The sequence below is a fragment of the Aulonocara stuartgranti genome (genome assembly GCF_965226115.1).
Source record: "Aulonocara stuartgranti genome assembly, chromosome: 3".
Taxonomy (NCBI): domain Eukaryota; kingdom Metazoa; phylum Chordata; class Actinopteri; order Cichliformes; family Cichlidae; genus Aulonocara; species Aulonocara stuartgranti.
The window spans coordinates 72,401,321-72,420,866 of record NC_138941.1 but is presented as its reverse complement, the minus strand read 5'-3'; the positions used below and the strand labels follow the sequence as shown (position 1 = coordinate 72,420,866).

Here is a 19,546-nt window from a genome sequence, read left to right as displayed (position 1 = left end):
ATAAATAATGAAATCGGGATTAACTTTAAAATCTCTTTAAAGGCATCTTGATGCATTCTTAATCATCCAGGAAAGTAAATCTCCAAAAGTTGATTCTGTTCATCTGGACGTAGTGTTTTGTGGGAGAAACGTTTCGTCATCCAGGTGACTTCTTCAGTCTCAGCTGACTGCAGGTTTCCCCAACCAGTACATTTGCATAATGACTGAAACCAGCCCACTGAGGAACAATGGGCTGGGAGGTCAGTCTGTTAATCTTAATTATGCAAAATCTCATGACCAACAACCACTGACCAAAACCCACTGATCAATGGCCATGAGTACCATTCAGAGTTGGGGAATGGCTGCAATCACAGCATTGTAAGATGGCGAAAGATGTACCCTTAGGCCCCCTCCTTGATTCAGAGATGGTCTTTCCCTTTTCACGTAATTGGCCTCCTTGACTCTGCGCTCAAACCAGCGTTCCTCCCTGTCCAGGATGTTACATCCTCATCATTGAAAGAGTGTCCACTGGCCTGTAGGTGTAAACAGACTGCAGAGTCCTGGGCTGACGAGGTAGCTCTTCTGTGTTGTGCCTATACTGTCCTTTTCCAGTATAGGTTTGATTACAGCAGTTTTTAGTGATTCTGGAAACACACCTGACATTAAAGAAAAGTTGACGATCTGTAACAGGTCTGACTCTAAAGTCTTTGAGACCTTTTTGAAAAAACTTGTTGGCAGGACATCTAAACAGCAGGAGGAGGAGTTCAGTTGACCTAAGATGTCCTCCAGGTCTTTGCTGTTAATCGGGTGAAACTGTTTCATGGTGTTTAAACAGTTTTTTGGTGGACACAGTACATATCCTGGATCTGCTGTTGATGTACCAATTGCTTGTCTAATTTTTTGGATTTTTTCTGTGAAGAATTTGGCAAAGTCATTGCAGGCCATGGTCGAATGAAGTTCAGCTGCCACTGACACAGGAGGGTTTGTTAGCCTGTCAACTGTAGAAAATAAGACCCGAGCATTATGGCTGTTTTTAGTGATGATGTCAGAGAAGTAGGACCTCCTTGCACTCCTCAGTTGTAAATTATAATTGTGAAGTTTCTCTTTATAAATGTCATAATGAACCTGGAGGTTTGTTTTTCTCCATCTGCGCTCAGCTTTCCTACACTCTCTTTTTTCATTTTTCACCAGTGTGGAGTTTCTCCATGGAGACTTTTTCCTTCCAGAGATAACCTTCACCTTAATGGGGGCAATAGTATCCATTACATTTAACATTTTTGCATTAAAGCTATTGACGAGCTCATTGACTGAACCTTTGGACAGGTCAGGTGTTAATGGGAAGACCTGGTTAAAAATTGCACTACTGTTTTCAGTTATACACCGTTTTGTGATCACTGTTGTTGATATATTTGTGTGGGCTGAGATTTTACTTTCAAAGAAAACACAGTAATGATCAGACATGCCCACATCAGACACAGTAATGTTTGAAATGCTCAGGCCCTTGGAGATCAGTAGGTCAAGAGTGTGTCCTCTATTATGTGTGGCCTCTGTTACATGCTGAGTCAGCCCAAAGTTGCCCAGAGTGTTACTCAGGTCTTTAGTCCCTTTGTCCTGAGGGTTGTCCACATGGATGTGAAAATCCATGTGGACATCATCTTATCACTCATTAGCTTATTATTCAAACATGACAAGTGAAATCTCTGCAGCTTAAACATGTGAGAGGTTGATCGCGCAGAGAATCGCTGAGCGTTATGTGAGTGCGTGTGTAAAAGCAGCAGGATATATATTTTAGTTCTGCTGAGCCAAATAAGACAGGTCAGGGTGAAGAAGTGACAGCCAAAGAAAAGCTTACCACAAAACGGAAAAGTTATGACGCCTTTGTTACTGGGACCAGTACTTTTAAGAAAGACCCCATTAGAAGGAATGAGGCGCATGAGGAATGCATCATTGCTCAGTCTGTAGTATTTTTCCCAGAACAAACACCAATTGCAAATAACATACTAAAAATAAACCCGAAAAATCTGTTTAGAACAGCTACTATGTTGCAAAGAGTGAACTACCACTGGCACAATTTAGCAGTCTTTGCAAACTTCAAACAGAAAACGGCCTCGATCTTGGTTCCACTTGCCTCTTACCCGTGACTTCAGTGGAAATTTCAAATTCAGGATCTGACACAGACTGATTCATGTCCTACACAGTTCTTACAAGTTCATAGAAATGTCTGTTCAATTAGAACCAAGTATTTGAGTTGATGATTGTAATTTTTATACAATGTTGTAATTTGTTTTTCAACATTTTTTGATTAATGTTTTGTTTCTGTTACAATATTATACTTTAATGTATAATATTGTAACAGAAACAAAACAGGAAACAAAACATCAATCAAAAAATTGCTCTCTTTTTATCTGAGTTACTGTGGTACGACATTATCTCCTCTTTCATAAAGGATGCACCAGTGCTGCCTCCTCTAGTAAATTAGGTAATAAAAGAAAAAAATTAGTATTTAGAGGACTCTGATCATGACTACAGATACTTCAGGGCAGGGGTCTCAAAACCTAAATGAGCTGTGGGCAAATGCTGGCACTGTCATCTCATGTGAGCACCACTTTAGTGTTCAAGTAGTACAAAACAAACAAACAAATAAGAAAAAACCCATTAATATTTCCAAAAATGTAGTGTTTGTTTTTTAAACTTTCAAATATTGTAGAACAAGACAAAACTGCAAACGTGAACACATTTTTATTTTCTTCTCACTCTTAACTGAAGCTGCGAGTCCTAGTTCTGCCCTGGTCCTCCTCCATTAGGACATGCCTAGAAAAACCTCAGTTTGGAGGCATCCTTGTAAGATGCATGAACCAGCTCAGCTGCCATCTTTTGATACGGTAGTACTCTAAGCCTAAATCATAATATAAAATGAGTAACAGTAGGGTGGACATTAGGTAAGGCTGCACTTTTTGCAGCGATCTTGTTTAGAAAACTATTTTTGTATCAGTAATATGTTTTCTTTTTGTCTGTTAATAATCATGTGAAACTGCACATGCTTCAGCAGCTGGAGCCCAAACTCCTCTCCTGTCATTAAGGCCACCTGGTGAATAATTCCTCATATCCTGTATCTGATTGGTCTGTGGGAATGTGGTGATTTTAAACTTTAAAGATCAGCAAATATCTGAGCTCACAGTTTTCTCCCTCTCTTTTCACACACGCAGTGTTTCAGATATTTATAAATACAATCTTCTGAATATTAGCTTCCACTAATTAGGCTAAAAGTAAAGTCTGATGAAACTAAGTCTCTTTTTCATTTTACCAACAAACTTATCTGATAAGAGTAGTAGGAGGAGTTCATTCTCTCACACTTTCCATCCTGTTCATCCACTTTTCTGTTAGCCACGCCCCCACAGGTGAACCAGCAAATCACTGCCTCCGTTCTCACAAACGTCTGATCTGTGGCCGGTCAGACTTCATTCCACAGATGTGCTTTAACAAAGTGTGAAGCTGAACTCTGAGCTGTGACAGTGAAGCAGTGTGAGAGTGTCAGTAGATGATCAGCAGAGGAAAGTGAAGCTGCTGTGAGCTGATGTCCTGAAGGGCTTTTAAAGAGTCTCTGAGTTTGACAGGAACATGAAGATGTTTGTGGTGTTTGTGATCCTCCTGCACGGTAAGTACACCTTCCTCTCTCTGCTCTCATCATCAGCTTTTCTTTCATCTCTCTCTCTTTAATGTGTTGAAGTGCAGCAGGAGGAGATTTCCATCAAACACTGGATTCTGATTCAGATCAAACTAACAATCCAAAGCAGCAACTTTCAAATCTCTGGATTCTTCTTGGTGCCTTTCAGATGAGCTCATGTTACAATCAGCTGTGTGTGTGTGTGTTTGCTTCCTGTGTTTTTTGCACTGATCTATGAATGAATCATAGATTCCTGGATACCATCCAAAACTGAAGAAGTCAGTTGGACGAGTGATGATTCACTTCTGCCACTGAAAACGCTACGTATAGATGAACCGAATCAACTTTTTGGGTTTTCCTTATTCTCTTTAATAGGACTGCATCATCTGTTTTTACTTCAATACCTTTAATAACCTCTCCTTTGTCAGGTATTTTTAATCTGCCTACATCCTTGTAGAAAAGTTAACATAAAGTGTGTATATTGGAAACAATTAGCTTCTCATAAGAAGCATCTGATCCAGACTTTAATACTCTGCCTGAACACAAAATGTGTCTTTGGACAGCAGCAGGAAAACCCAATGGTCCGACAGCCGTTGGTGTTATACTTCTTCACCGTGTGATGAAGACATTTATGTCAGGTCTGAGTGGACCTGAAAGGCTGGTGCCAGAGGCAGGATTTTAGTTTAGTGAGTTTCTGTCAAAAAGTCAAAGTGTTCTGGAAAAAGCAGTTCTCTGAAAAAGTTCATTAGGAAACATTGAAGCTCCATCAGTCTACAAACAGCGAGAGCCTCTATAGTTCTTTCACAGTCCATAGTGGAAAAACTACATTTCTATGTCATATATAGATTCTTAAGAACCACGGGATTCCTCCTTTTATTGATTTACTTTATTAAAATAGGATCACTGTAATTTTCATCTCTTTTGTTCCTTGTTGCTGTCAGAGGATTTAACTCTGCTGAGGTTGCTGCTGAAAAAAGTCAGAGACTGCGACGCCAGCTGCTGTTGTAGTAAAAAATTTGTCTGTGAGCTGTGATACTGATATCTGTTAACTCTGACACAGCTCTAAATCGACAGAAATTCATAATGTTTTAGTTGGATATGCATTTTGTACAATTGTTTGTAGACAAAGGTTTTTGAGATTTTAAACCCCACTCTGCACAGTGGGGACGTGGACGCTGGTATGGTTTGGCTGCCGCTGCTCTCTCTATACTTAGAGCTTGGTATACTTAGACTAGCTTGTTGTATCGTCTGCACCTGTGCCTGTAATGGCTGCATGGTCTGGTGTGTTGTGCTTCATTGTCTTAGCTGTTTGGCCTGTGTTCTCTTGGCCATTTTTACTGTCACTTGTTGGCTAAATCACTGGCATTTACTGTCCACATGATGAGCTTTCTCCAAAGGGTAGCTGGCCGGCCTCTCCCTTAGAGATAGGGTGAGGGGTTTAGCCTTCCAACAGGGGCTCAGAAGGGGGCTGCTGCTCCTCCTTTTCAAAAGGAGACAGTTGAGGTGACCTATGATGCCTTCTGGAGATCTCCTGGGTAAGCTATTCCAGACATGTCCAACTGGGAGGAGGCCCCAGGGTAGACCTAGGACATGGTGGAGAGATTATATCTCTCAGCTGGCCTGGGAACGCCTTGGTGTTCCCTAAAAAGGCTGGAGAAAGAAATGGATAGATACTATAATTATAAAAGGATTATAATGCTCAACCTTTCCAAAAGAAATATGAAACATTGTCTTGCAACAAAAAAACATTCAAGAAAGAAGACAGAAAGTGAGGCTTGGACTCTATGGATAATGGTGACGTATGTTTTTGACACTGAAAAAATAAAACACTGCTAATATCCTTATTCAAAAATCTTTCTCTCACTTTCGCAACCCTTGGCCGTGCGCTACGTCCGTTTTTTTTCCTCCTTCTCCATGACTTGGCGTGGTACTGAAATAGAGAGACACGAGCCTTCGCTGACACGGCCCCATAGACCCACCCATCTCCTGTAGCTCAAGACTGAAGCTCAAGTTTTTATAATTTTCACTCTTTAACAATTAATTTTCTAACAAAAGAGTTTTAATCAATTTAAAAAAAACTTAGTTATCCTTCATCCTTCAGCTGTCTCAGCCTCTTCAGCTTCCAGAGAGAAACATGTATAATGCATGTTTTTGCCAATCCAATCAGTCCATTTTTGTAAGTTTAGCTTGTGTTATCTTGCCCTGCTCAGTATCTGAGAGAATGTTTTGGAGGAATAGTGTTTCTCTTCACTGCTGCACAGAACTGATGATATTCTGATTCACGGTGCACTGAGGTTATTCAGGGTGCAGCCTGTTCACTCATTTTAAAATGTAAATAACAAAGAGTTCGTTCCTTGAATTTATGTTTCTGATTACATTTAGTGTTTCTTGTTTTTTAGTAAATTTGGGTTCTTTCTGTTTGTGCTCAGTTTCCCAGTATACCACATTGGCTGTTGTGGTAGAAGTTTATGAGGGAGAAAGATCTGTCCTCCTGCCCTGCCTGTACTCAGGTTTCATACCTGAGGACTCCACAGTTATCTGGACTCTCAATGATCTTGTTCCCAAACCTGTCCACCTACGAGGAAAAGGAGGAGATGATCTTAATGGGCAGATCCAGCAGTACACAGGACGCACATCAATGAATCCCTATGCTCTCATCACAAAAGATTTCACCCTTACTCTGAGAAGGCCAACAAAGACTGACTCGGGCAACTACACCTGCTCCATCAGTGCAGGAGAAAGTGAACGGAGACTGAGAAGCATCCAACTGCATATCAAAGGTCAAACCCTAAAACCTGCTGTACTTATTGGTCAGAAGTCAGTGCTGCAGACAAAGGTCACGTAAAGCTGAAGATAACTAAATTGTTCTAAATGTCTTGATGAAACCAGCGCAGTAAGAAACTAGGACTGCTGTGGAAGCCACACCAAAAAGCTGAGCTCAGTCACTCAAAATATGACCTTTTACACATCAGCCAATTTGAAACATTCAGAATTTCCTTTCCTTAGATGTGTCAGAACAAGTGATTTGATGATAAGCAGGTGATTTAATGCCCATAATATTCATTGTGATCCCTCACCCATTTGTGAGTGTAGCAATATTACATAAATTCCAGTTACAATAGAAAACAAAAAGAGCCAAAGACTGTTTTGGTACATTATTAATGTTTACAGAACAGAATCAAAGATCAGGAATGTGGATACTGAACCAAGCTCCATTTACAATCAGTGTCAGTGCAGCTGATTCTACGGTTGTTTTCTTATCCTCTCAGACCAGCAGGTGGACATGAAGGTGGAGGAAGGCTCACAGTCTGTCATCCTGCCCTGCAAAACAAAACCTAACATACCCGAGGCCACCAGAGTGGAGTGGACTCGCTCTGACCTCGGACTCATGGTGGTCCATGAGTATTCAAATCAAAGTGGCCAACTTATGACTCAGGACGAAGTTTACAGAGACCGAACGAAGATGAATGAAGACCTGCTGAGAACTGGAGACCTCAGTCTGACCCTGAAACACCCCACAGAGAGAGACACAGGACGATACGTCTGCACCATCTACAGGGACAAAGACATCCTCAGATGGAAAGTAGTGCTGCAGGTCAAAGGTCAGTGCTGTACTTACAGGTCAGAGGTCAATGTTGTGGACACAGGTCAGAAAACTTTTCGTTTTCTTTTCATCACAGAACGGTTTCCATCCTGGGCCACAGCTCTCCTGGTTCTCCTGATTCTTCTTGTTATTTCCGCGGTTCTATTATTTCATTTCCGGCACTATTTCATGAAAGGTGAGTGTCTCCTACTACACTACCCATAATGCCGATGGTCAGCAGGTGTCCTCTGGTGGCTCCTTGACTGTGGCTCACACAAACTTGTTCCAGAAGCTGAAAGAGTTGAGAGTTACAAACAGCTGATACAGAGAGCTGAAGAGAAACTTCCAGGTTTGTTCCAGAAGTCAGAAAACCTCCTTCAGACTCAGTCATTGATCAGTGAAACAGCTCCACAACATGACTTTACTAAACAGTGTGTGTGCTTCACTGCATTGATCTGACACAGAGGCTGCATGTGGACAAGCTGTTCTTCTTCTGTGGTGGTAAACAGCAGCTGACATGGAAACATGTGCTGACAGTAAATGTTGCAGCAGCTTCAGTAAATGTTCCTCCTTGAGTTGTGCTCAGTCATGTGGTGGAGAGCTTCAGATGTTCAGACACATGAGATCTTCATGGTTTCTGTGCTGATGTGTGTGAGACATGGCCGACTGTGGAGGCTCAGTCTGTCTGTTCTTCTTCATCCAACATGTCTGCAGCACTTTACAGGACGCTGCAGACGAGTTACCAAAGAACGAGTCAGGAACACATCAGGAACAAACTGAGACACAATCTGACTGAGACTAGAAGAGAAGGAGGGACAGGGAGGTCATGTGACCACCACAGCTGCTGCTGATGTCATCATGTTGTGCTTTGTTGTTTTCTCAGTTTACACAGTGGAGGTGGATTCAGGGGAGGAGTCTGTCCGGCTGCCCTGCAAAGCTATAGTCAGATTCCTTAAAGACATTAAAGTGGAGTGGACAAACAGAGACAACAGGAAGATCCACATATATCAGAATGGCTCTGATCAGCCTGGAGAACAGGACGAGTTTTACAGAGAACGAACGAAGATGAAGACAAACTTGCTGAAAACTGGAGACCTCAGTCTGACTCTTGAATATCCCACAGATGAAGACACAAACACCTACACCTGCTGCGTCTACAGTATGAAGGGAGACATCTTGTTAACAAAAACTGTGAAACTCAGTGTCAGAGGTCAGTGCTGTTGTCATTGGGCAGAACGTAGTTCATTTTTATTTGTATTTCATATGATATACATTTATGAGATTTTTAAGACTAATTTTCCTCAAATATTTTAACCTTCAACTCAATACAGTTCCTCAGTGATTTAGAAAGGCAGAGTTTATTGATTAGCAGCAAGTTGGTTGAAATTTACCAGCATAAAGCTAAAGGAGCATTTCTTAGAACATGTAGAAAATGAGACAACCCATATGGAAAAGATATATATATAAATCTTATAAAGTTTGTATCTGTCTTGTGTGAAACTTGTATGAAAAGCATATAAGAGTGAAAACAGATATAAGATCCCTTGAAAAATTAAATAATGAAACTTGTATGTTTTGGATACTTACTAAAACGATGTATGAAAGTAATGAGAAAGTGGCCACTTTCATGAGTGATCACATATAAGTTTTTACTATTTCTTTTCCATATGGGAATGACGGTTTGTAAAAGTTTTTCAGCAAATTTGAAAAAGGATGATTAACATTATCTCATGGATTAGATACACACACACACACACACACACACATACATATATATATATATATATATAGATATAGATATAGATATATATAGATAGATAGATAGATCTATCTATCTATGTATATATGTAGAACAACGTCTGTCTGAGATATTTATTTACGTACGGATACAAGAACTATTTCACACCACCTGTAAGAATATAATGCAAAATATCTGTCTGGCAGAGAATCATCTGCACTTACATTTTTGCTGGAGTATGAAATGTTTTATTTAAATACTATTATTACTAATAATAAACATGCATAGCCAATTGATCTGTATCTGGAGCAGAAAGCCTAGTTAACAAAGAAAGTTGATGATCACTTTGTTAATAAACATGATCTCTGACTGGGGTCAGGTAACACAATTAAAGCCTGGATATCCTGAATTTGCTTCCCAAGATGCCCCCAGGTAACTAGTTGTTTCCTGCAGTGAGCTACTTGATTCTCTTTCAAAGAACAACAACAAAGCTTGTCTCTGGACATGTGACAGTGATGTTGAGGTCTTTAAGAAACAGACAGCTGTGACGCTGATTGGAAAAACAACAAAGGCAATATTGTCTCTGTTCAGTGGCATAATCTGACTGATTAGTAAAATGTGTTTTGACTTGAAATATTTCACTTCAACTACTAAATGTAAATCATGCTCAGTGTTGCTGCTTTTTTCTGTATAGCTCATATTTTTGGTGTCTTCTCAGTTTACACAGTAGAGGTGGTTTCAGGGGTGGAGACTGTCCTGTTACCCTGCAAAACCAGGACTAACCTGCCTGAAGATGCTAGAGTGGAGTGGATGGACAGTGACTATGAGAAGGTCCATGTTTATCAGAATGGCTTTGACCAGCTGGAAGAACAAGACCAAGATTATAAAGATCGAACACAGATGAATAAAGAACTGCTGAGAACTGGAGACCTCAGTCTGACCCTGAAGTACCCCACAGACTGGGACACTGACATCTACACCTGCACCATCTACAGCAGGGAGGGAAACATCCTGAAAAAGAAACAAGTGAAGCTGAAAGTCAGAGGTCAGTGCTGTAGATCAAGCTCAGGGATCAAAGCAAAGTTAGTTTTCATTTGTACGTAGTTGTGGTAGCGGGTCTTGCCACTGTCGATGCTTTTCAGTAAGGATAAGAGTCAAGTTGTGGTTTGCACACACTATAAATACTTCTAATTGTATATTTAACGTGCCTGGCTGTGGAGTGCCGACTGCTCACAAGCTCATGCGGATGTCTGCTGTGCAGTTTCCTGTATAAGAGGAAAAAGGTTAATGAGCTATGGAAGACAGGTCCTTCAGTTTTACAGGCACTGTTTCCACACCACTCTACAGCTGTGCAGTTAAAGCACGCCCCAACAGCCACATACCCCAGGGTGAGCTAGAAATATGTTACAAGGATCCCAAACTCATCTGCCATTTTCTGGGCTTAAGAGAGAAACAGACTCCACTTGTTTGTGAGGTTACAGTTTTGTAAAAAGAACCTTGTGTCACATTATATAAGAAGAAAGCTCATTTTCTGCTTTGTTGTGCTGTCAGGTATCAAGGTGAACGGGGTTTCAGACAGCGAGTCTGTCCAACTGCCCTTCACAACCACAGAAAATCTGCCTGAAGATGTAAAAGCAGAGTGGATAGACAGAGAGAACAGGAAGGTCCACGTGTATAAGAACGGTTCTGACCAGCTTGAAGAACAGGACAAGGTTTACAGAGGCCGAACAGAGGTGAATAAAGACCTGCTGAAAACTGGAGACCTCAGTCTGACCCTGAAATACCCCACAGACTGGGACACAAAGACATACACCTGCACCGTCTACAAGGAGGGAAACATCCTGATGAAGAAACAAGTGGAGCTGAAAGTCCAAGGTCAGCGTGTGCTTGAAATCTGAACGCCATTTTTGACATTGATTTCTGCATCCATTTTCTTTTGCCTAATTAGTTCAGAGCAGAGGTAGGTGGGTGCCTGTAGCTTACCCCAGCTACCATGGGGCAGGAGGTGGATACACCAAGGATAGATCGCCAATGTGTTGCAGATCACAATCTGTTGTTAACACAGAGAGACAGACAACCATTCACATTCACATTTATGGGCAATTTAGAAGCTAACCAAACAATAATATCTTTGACCTGTGGGAGGAAGCCAGAGTACAGACAGTACAGACAGAACCCACGCAGACAGAAAAAAAAATGCAAAATCTTCACAGACAGACCCCAGCCAGGCGGTGGAGTCAAACTCAGGCAACAGTGCTAACCTTCTCGCCATTACCCACTTAATTTCTCAAATCATTTAAGCATATTAAAGGTGGTGCTTGATTCTTATATCACATTAGTGATGGTACGTCTGTCTGTGGTGTGGATCCAAACAGAAAAATAACTGTTAATAAACTTCTCAGTGGGCAGTGGCCTCGGGGACTGTCTGGAAGTGGGAAGCAGCCCAGCCAATGATTCAGTTTGCTTTGAGGAAACAGTCCATCTGATGTTATCAGATCATCAACTTTGAAGGAATTCATTTGATTTGACTGAATTCAATTTTCAGTGATGCTGTTTGACCTTGAATCTTTTTTAGAAATACAAATGTTCCATTTTATATCTACGACAAAAAGACCCAGACAAAAGCTCCACACTGACAGGAGAAATTGCTGTAAAGTAGGAAATGGACAAAAATAGCACCATCAGTCTCTGATCATCTCTAACATTTTGAACTTGTTTTCACTTTCTAGATATCTGTCATGTTACCTTCTACTCTCATATGCTTCTGTCCCTCAGTTTTCTCTACAACACTGAAAAGCCAGCTGCTGTCTGAACAGCTCATGTTGTCTTTGTTGTTGTCTCAGTCTGTCAGGTGGAGGAGGAGGAGGGGGTGGAGTCTGTCAAGCTGCCCTTCAAAACAACAGAAAACCTGCCCGAAGATGCCAAAGTGCAGTGGAAGGTCAGTGGTGATAGGATGGTCCATGTGTTTAAGAACGGCTCTGACCAGCCTGAAGAGCAGGACCAGTTTTACAGAGACCGAACGAAGATTAATAAAGACCTGCTGAGAACTGGAGACCTCAGTCTGACCCTGAAACAGCCCACAGAGAGAGACAGTGGAGAATACAGATGTAAAGTCTACGGGAAGATCAATAGATACAAAAAAGTACTGCTCAAAGTCAAAATCACAGGTTGTTGTTTTTTCCTTTGATTCTTTGTATGTATGTGTTGTTGTTGTTGTTGTTTTTTAACTAGAATTCCTAAAATATGTTTGATATACACATGTGTGATAGAAAACATTTTAAACTTGACATGAAGACATTTGGATCAGGAATAAGTTGGCTTGTTTTTATATTTATTTACGTGTGTGTGTGTGCGTGTGTGTGCGTGTGAGTGTGTGTGTGTGTGTGTGTGTGTGTGTGCGTGTGCGTGTGTGTGTGTGTGGATAGATAGATAGAGATCAATTTGGCTCAAAGTAATTAATATGGTGTGCATTTATAGTTCATTTCAGGTGTTTTCAGTTACTTAAAACAATTAAAAGAGAAAGGAGTTAAAATAAGCAATTTGTAAGATTTAAAGTAATTGAAAGTTTATTCTTGCTAAGTGGAGGCTCGACAATTTATTACTGCTTCATTCCTAAAGCTTAGAGTCTAAAGACCATTTATTTATTAATTTATTGAAAAAAGTTAGTACAGCAAGCCATAAAATAAACGATAAAAACCCCAACAAAAAACAGAGCCATTCATAACTCTGCACCATCTATGTTCAGAGATTGAGGCTCAAATCGGCTCAAAGTGTCCCATTTTCACTGATTGTTTCCCGACGACATGCTTCACGTGTGATATGGATCCTCTGCTGAAGGAATCTGCTTTCTATCCACAACCTGTTGATCCGTATCTGACTAACAGCAGCGCAGGAAGCCCTGCAGTTACAGAGAAACTGTCTGAGTCCCATCCAGTCAATGCTGCTCAGTGTTGCTGCTGCTGGCTGTTCAGGTCATTTTCTGCTTTGTTCTATTCTCAGTCCCCAAAGTGGAGGTGGATTCAGGCATTGAGTCTGTTCAACTGCCCGTTGAAATCAAAGCTCACCTGCCCAAAGACGTTAAAGTGGAGTGGAAAGATGGTTCATACAGAAAGATCCACATATATCAGAACGGCTCTGATCAGTTTGAAGAACAGGACAAGGTTTACAGAGACCGAACAGAGATTAATGAAGACCTGCTGAACACTGGAGACCTCAGTCTGACCTTGAAATACCCTACAGACTGGGACACAAACACCTACACCTGCATCCTCCTCAGCAGGGAGGGAAAGATTCTGCTGAAGAGAAAGGTGGAGCTGAAGGTCAGAGGTCAGTGCAGCCTCGTGTAAGCATGTATGCAAAATCTAAGGTCCATTTTTGGCATTGATTTCTTGCAATATGAGCCTAACTGTGACGACCAGATGTTGTCAGTACTTCGCAGGGACTTGTTTCCATACAGAAGAATATCTGATGAAGTAGAACTTAAAAATACCAATACACATGATCACTGCAAAAGTATATTAAATGAAATCCAGATACTTATAAGCTGTGAACAGTGGTTTATTCTATTATTCTTGAACAAAATACAGAGTACTGCACCAACACTGAAGTCCAGGCTTTGTTAGCTGAGATTTAATTAGACTATTACCACCAGAATCTGCAGCCATTATAATTGGGAGCCAAGAACACTGTGAAGGCCCTCTTGTATCTGCTCCATTTATTATTTTATGCCTTTTTGCGGTCCTTAACATGCTTCAAAAATACATGAAATTTTGCACATGCTTCAGGCCTGGTTGACATATTTTATTGATTTCATACATGGGCATTTCAAGATGGCTCTAGAACACCACCTATACAGGATGTGATGAATTCCTACAGAGACACACTTTGAACATTCACACATACACATACATATGCCACCTGTAAGATTTCAACAACAACAAAAATCAGCCCAGGCACTAGGAGGTGATGCATCCATATGTTGTCTGCCATGGAGCCCAGACCTACAACTCCATCCAGGCTTTCCTGCACCCCTTTGATAGTCCTAGTTCACAATGGTGCCTGCATTTTTATTTCATCTGAAATATCTGGCCTCCTTAGTGTGCCTCCCAAATCTTAGCCACTCTCTTTAGATGTTCTTGAATTGACTGGAGTTTAGCCCTCTCAGTGCTCCTAATCTTCAGTACCTAGGTGGCTCTAAAGTGCTGCCAAAGTCCATTTCTAACTTGACTGAAGTAATTGCTGTCCCACACTGTCTTCCTTCTCTCACCCCAACTGGTTGCAGCAGATGGCCCCACCCCTCCCTGAGCCTGGTTCTGCCGGAGGTTTCTTCCTGTTAAAAGGGAGTTTTTCCTTCCCACTGTCACCAAAGTGCTGCTCATAGGGGGTCATATGATTGTTGGGTTTCTCTCTCTCTACTGTACACTAAAAAAAACCCACTTTAAGGCGATTGTTGTTGTGATTTGGAGCTCTATAAATTGAATTGAATTGTCAGAGGTGGAGTTTGGTAACTAGTCAATGTCACGATGGACAGATGGCACGTACACAGGCTGGCCAGACGATGCAATTCTTGGTGACATCTGTACCTTTGGAGGAAAGCTCCAAGTTTGTTCCATCTGTGTCTAAGATCTTGTGAATTATTCTTGTGATAGGGTGAATCTCTTCTCTTCATCTTCGTCTGACTCCTGAAATCAATAGTAACAGTACTCTCTGTCTGAGTTTTCTATCTCTAAATCATCAGTTTTCTCCTTCTTTTACTGTCCCAGAAAATCTCCCATTCACTCTCATTCCCACAGATCCACTGTGGTTCTTCTTCTGGCTTCTTCTATCTCTTCTGTTTTGTTCTGAAATCTCATGTTGCTGTAGCCACTTGTACTTTTTCTCTTTTTCTGGGATTCTTTGCACCTCACTGTAGTCTCTGACAACTGGTGAGTGATGGGTTTTTCTCCATTCTACCACTGGCAGCATGTCCACTAAAGATAACGCTCCTGATGATAGAGTGCTAAATTGTGTAACTTCAGTTCGCTGACAGAGCTGAATATAAACGTGGAGCCATAGATGTGGCCTCTACAGATGCTGGTCTGGCTTCAGTCACCTTGAGACTCTGACTTTGTGTCGGATGATGCTGCCTCTTCCTTTTAATCATCGTTTGACACACTGTTGTTGTTATTATCACCAGAAGATCTCTCTTAATTTACATATCAGCTTTCCTTGGACCCCAACGTTTTCTTCCTCCTCCTTTCCATGCGACATGTGCCTTATCATGTTCCTCTTTTGGTCTTTGATGTAGGCACCCAGGCTGTAAACACTTTTATTGCATGTGGCAAAAACAGTTTTAACCCGATTGGTCAAAACGTTGGACGAAGCCTTTAGACGCCATGTCAGCCTCATGTTTCATCTTCTGCACCTTTCCAGCATCTCCCTGTATGGAGACGTCTCTTCTCGCGTCACCATGGCAACCATCGCTTGTCATCCAGGCTTGTAGAGAGAGAGAAGGGGGAAAGAGAGCATTCCCTAACAGCAGAATTTATAGCCCTGTTTTTCTCTAGGAGAGTCCACCTTAAATCTTTATGCTTTCTGGTGCCATCACCATCCAGGCAGACCATCCACCTCAAATTCCTTCTCCCTGTTCATATCTGTTAGTGTCTAAGTCTAACAGTCTAAATCCAAAACTATTCTACAAAACATATCTCTGTGCAGTAAAGAATGAAACAAATGTGTGATACAATTTGTGAGGTCATTGCATAAAATACAATAATGGGGCTATGTGAGCCTTAAAGATAAAAATAAACATTATTGTCCTACAGATTTCTCTATAGCTCTGAACCTGCTGTCTGTCTGTCCTGTGTTTGTTGTCCTCTCAGTCTGTCAGGTGGAGGTGAAGGAGGGGGTGGGATCTGTCCAGCTGTCCTTCAAAACAACAGAAAACCTGCCTGAAGATGCCAAAGTGCAGTGGAAGATCAGTGGTGAAAGAATGGTCCACGTGTATGAGAACGGCTCTGACCAGCCTGAAGAACAGGACCAGTTTTACAGAGACCGAACGAAGATGAATGAAGACCTGCTGAGAACTGGAGACCTCAGTCTGACCCTGAAACACCCCACAGAGAGAGACAGTGGAGAATACAGATGTGTAGTCAAAACAGAGGAGATCAAGAGATACAAAACAGTATTCCTCACAGTCAAAGGTTTGTTTGTTTGTTTGTTTGTTTGTTTGTTTGTTATTTTCATAGTTCCTGTCTGACTGTCTTGTGTCTCCTCTGCAGGGAGAGTTCAGGTCCAGGATCAAACAGGGGACATCAGGAACAGAAGCAGCTCCATTGATCCGACTCCTCTGATGGCTGATCAATCAGTTTGATCTGTGTGTTCTTTGATTATTGATCAGTGATGTCAGAGTGGAGTCAGTGTGATGTTGTTGTTGTGTGTTTGAGACTTTTAGTGTCCATGAAGGTCTCTGCTGCCGTAGATCCTCTGAACTGTGACAGAGGTCTCACTCTGGAGGAAACTCTCAGCACTTTCATTTTATTTACAGCACTTGAGATTATTTATTTAGCTATTTATTTATTATTGATTATGATCGTGGCTCAAGAGTTGGGAGTTCGCCTTGTAATCGGAAGGTTGCCGATTCGAGCCCCGGCTTGGACAGTCTCGGTTGTTGTGTCCTTGGGCAAGACACTTCACCCGTTGCCTACTGGTGGTGGTCAGAGGGCCCGGTGGCGCCAGTGTCCGGCAGCCTCGCCTCTGTCAGTGCGCCCCAAGGTGGCTGTGGCTACAATGTAGCTGCCATCACCAGTGTGTGAATGGGTGGATGACTGGATATGTAAAGTGCTTTGGGGTCCTTAGGGACTAGTAAAGCGCTATATAAATACAGGCCATTTACCATGAGAGATTTTTTTTTTTAAACTAACTTGGACAAATACCCGTTTAAAAAAAATATCTGCAGCATCACATTAATGTAAGCGTGCCTTCACTTCAGTCACAATCATGGTGTCAACGTATTAAAGTTGTTTGTCTCAAACTGACCTGTGACCAGCTTCACTCAGTGTGAGCTGTTGATTATTTCTCTTTGTTTATTAGTTGGATCTGCACACAGAGGTCAAGACTGATATTTTTTACATTTTGTATTTTTATAATGATAAACTGTGAAGTAAAAACTTTGCTCACAATCACAGTCTTCACCAGAGTAACATCAAAGCAGTAATCTTTGCCAAGTGTGCGCCATAGTAAATCCAGTTCACTGTGTATTTCTGCCTTACCCTTGTACATATTACCCCAGTCCCAAGTATACTTGTGTAGTTAATTCCCATGTGATCATTGTTATCACTGCCTACACTTAGTCACTGTTTCACTCCACCTGTATATAGCAACTGAACTCCACACCAGTGAGTATTCACGTTTTTCACTTTTTCACTAATAAATACCTGACACACACATCTGGTGCCCGTGTTGTATCTGTTTTGGGTCTATACGGCTCACACCGTGACAAAGACTTCAACACTGCATCTAAATGCTGAAGTACTTTTTACTGACATTTACAGAAAGAACTGTTTGAAGAAACTTAATGTGCAGAGAGAAAATCTCCTGAACTCAACCTTTACTACAATCTCTGTGGACACGGGCAACTGGAGACCTGATGGTCCTGTTATACTTCTTTACAATCAGAGTCAACAGTAGAGAAATCTGACTGTGCTTCAGCACAACAAGAATAAAAAGCATTTCAAAAATGCTGCTGATGCACTTTAAATGTCGTCTGAGCAGAGAATCACTTTTGCTTTGCTGTGTAGTGTGGGACAGCACAAAAGCACTGAGGACTCTTTTGTTGGTATTTAGAGAATTCAGACAGCTCTGACCCTTCAATCTCACTTCACTCGGTCTAAAACATTTATAACGGATCATTTATTTTCCCATTATACTGCCTGTATCCACCCACTGAAAATGGACGTGGATGGTTCATTGACTGCAAGCAGGCTGGTTGCCATGTGTGCCAGAATAGGGAAGCAGGAGAAATCTAAAAAACCTGCAGATAGTGGCTTCAGTGACACTGTTCCTATCACTCAGTTTCACTTCAGCTCTTTGTATGTTGGCTGGTAGATGGTACAACAACAGCACAGACAGGAGTGGCCCACAGACTGACCACGTTTACTGTTTCTCTTCATTTATTGGTTGGATCTGCACAGGGACTACAGATGAGGCTAAATCTGATATTTTTACATTTTTGTAATTTTATAAACTGTGAAATAAAAACTTGATAAGGTTTCATTTGATCAGTGTTCTTCTTCTTCTGTGGTGTTTCTGATGTGTTTGGGGCTGAATGTGGGCTTCAGGAAAGTTTGATTTGAGACTTTTTAAACTTCATAACGTCACAGAGAATTAAAATTAGGACCAATTTAAAAAGTTTGACAGAAACTTTGGCATGTATGTCTACGCTTTGTTTCTGTCCTTTGGTTCACTAAATGCCTCACAGCCTGCAGAAACAACATTAAAATGTGAATTTGTTTGCACACAGACAAAAACATCTTCCTCTACACCGATTTAACAAGATAAATTGGATTAGAACAGTTTGTGCTGCATATAAAAATAAATAAATCCCACTACATTCAGTAACCTCATCAGTTAAAACTAACATCTTATGTTTAATAATTGAGAGTTATATTTGCTTTTACTGAAGTCAGTTTCTTTGCATAATAAGAATATTATCAGTGGTGCCTGGTGATGACCACACTGAGCTTTTTCCCCCCATACTTACATAAATCATGTCCTGTTTTCCTGTGTGATCCTCGAGGCCTCAGAATAATCCTGCTGTGCAGCTCTCTGCTGTTGTCCTGTGAAAGCAGCAGATCCATAATGCAGACTTCTGTTTGTGTCGTTAGACGCTCTGAATACTGGTTTATCACAGTCCACACAGAGCTGTTTAGAGTCCACTTCAGGAGTGACGGCTGCCACAGTGCCCTGCTTACCTGACCTCTGCTGGATTGTTGGTTCAGGCCACATAACACCAGGTTATCATGTCAGATCTTTATTTCACATGAACCCACAGAGACTTTAAATCAGCAGGAATCCAGATGAAGCCCTGAAACAGCAACATGACCTCATTGATGGGCAGCTAACTTGGTGTTGAGGAGTTTGCCTCAGGGCTCCTCAGCTCAGACGACAGCATGCTGTCTCCAAACCAGGACAAAACATAGAAACCTGTCTGTGGCTGTGTATCCAGCACTGGGCCACGGTATGTATGTAGTATGTGGACAGGGTGAAATGTACCGTGGTACTCCTTTTCCCACTCCACAGGTTATCAGGTATGTTGGAGTTTCTCCACCTCAGTATCAGGCTCAGAGCTGCTGAATCCTGTCATAAAGGCCACCTGGTGAATAATTCCTCATATCCTGTATCTGATTGGTCTGTGGGAATGTGGTGATTTTAAAGTTTAAAGATCAGCAAATATCTGACCTCACAGTTTTCTCCCTCTCTTTTCACACACGCAGTGTTTCAGATATTTATAAATACAATCTTCTGAATATTAGCTTCTGCTAAATAGGCTAAAAGTAAAGTCTGATGAAACTAAGTCTCTTTCATTTTACCAACAAACTTATCT

The 19,546-nt window shown here is 41.4% G+C and overlaps 1 protein-coding gene across 2 annotated transcripts in view; it reads left to right on the top strand.

Moving 5' to 3' along the window:
- Positions 1-18,213, top strand: part of LOC309703497 (uncharacterized protein) — a 66,133-nt gene extending 47,920 nt beyond the window's left edge. The window contains exons 2-11 of one of the 2 annotated variants that reach the window (XM_082528369.1): positions 6,073-6,423; positions 6,913-7,245; positions 7,324-7,422; positions 8,110-8,436; positions 9,683-10,009; positions 10,516-10,839; positions 11,808-12,131; positions 12,964-13,290; positions 15,825-16,145; positions 16,224-18,213. In XM_082528369.1, the coding sequence (XP_082384495.1) occupies positions 6,073-6,423; positions 6,913-7,245; positions 7,324-7,422; positions 8,110-8,436; positions 9,683-10,009; positions 10,516-10,839; positions 11,808-12,131; positions 12,964-13,290; positions 15,825-16,145; positions 16,224-16,315 (2,825 nt within the window). In that variant the 3' untranslated portion in view covers positions 16,316-18,213. The remainder of the gene's footprint in view (positions 1-6,072; positions 6,424-6,912; positions 7,246-7,323; positions 7,423-8,109; positions 8,437-9,682; positions 10,010-10,515; positions 10,840-11,807; positions 12,132-12,963; positions 13,291-15,824; positions 16,146-16,223) is intronic. The other variant, XM_082528370.1, reaches the window with a different exon arrangement.
- Positions 18,214-19,546: the final 1,333 nt, after the last annotated feature.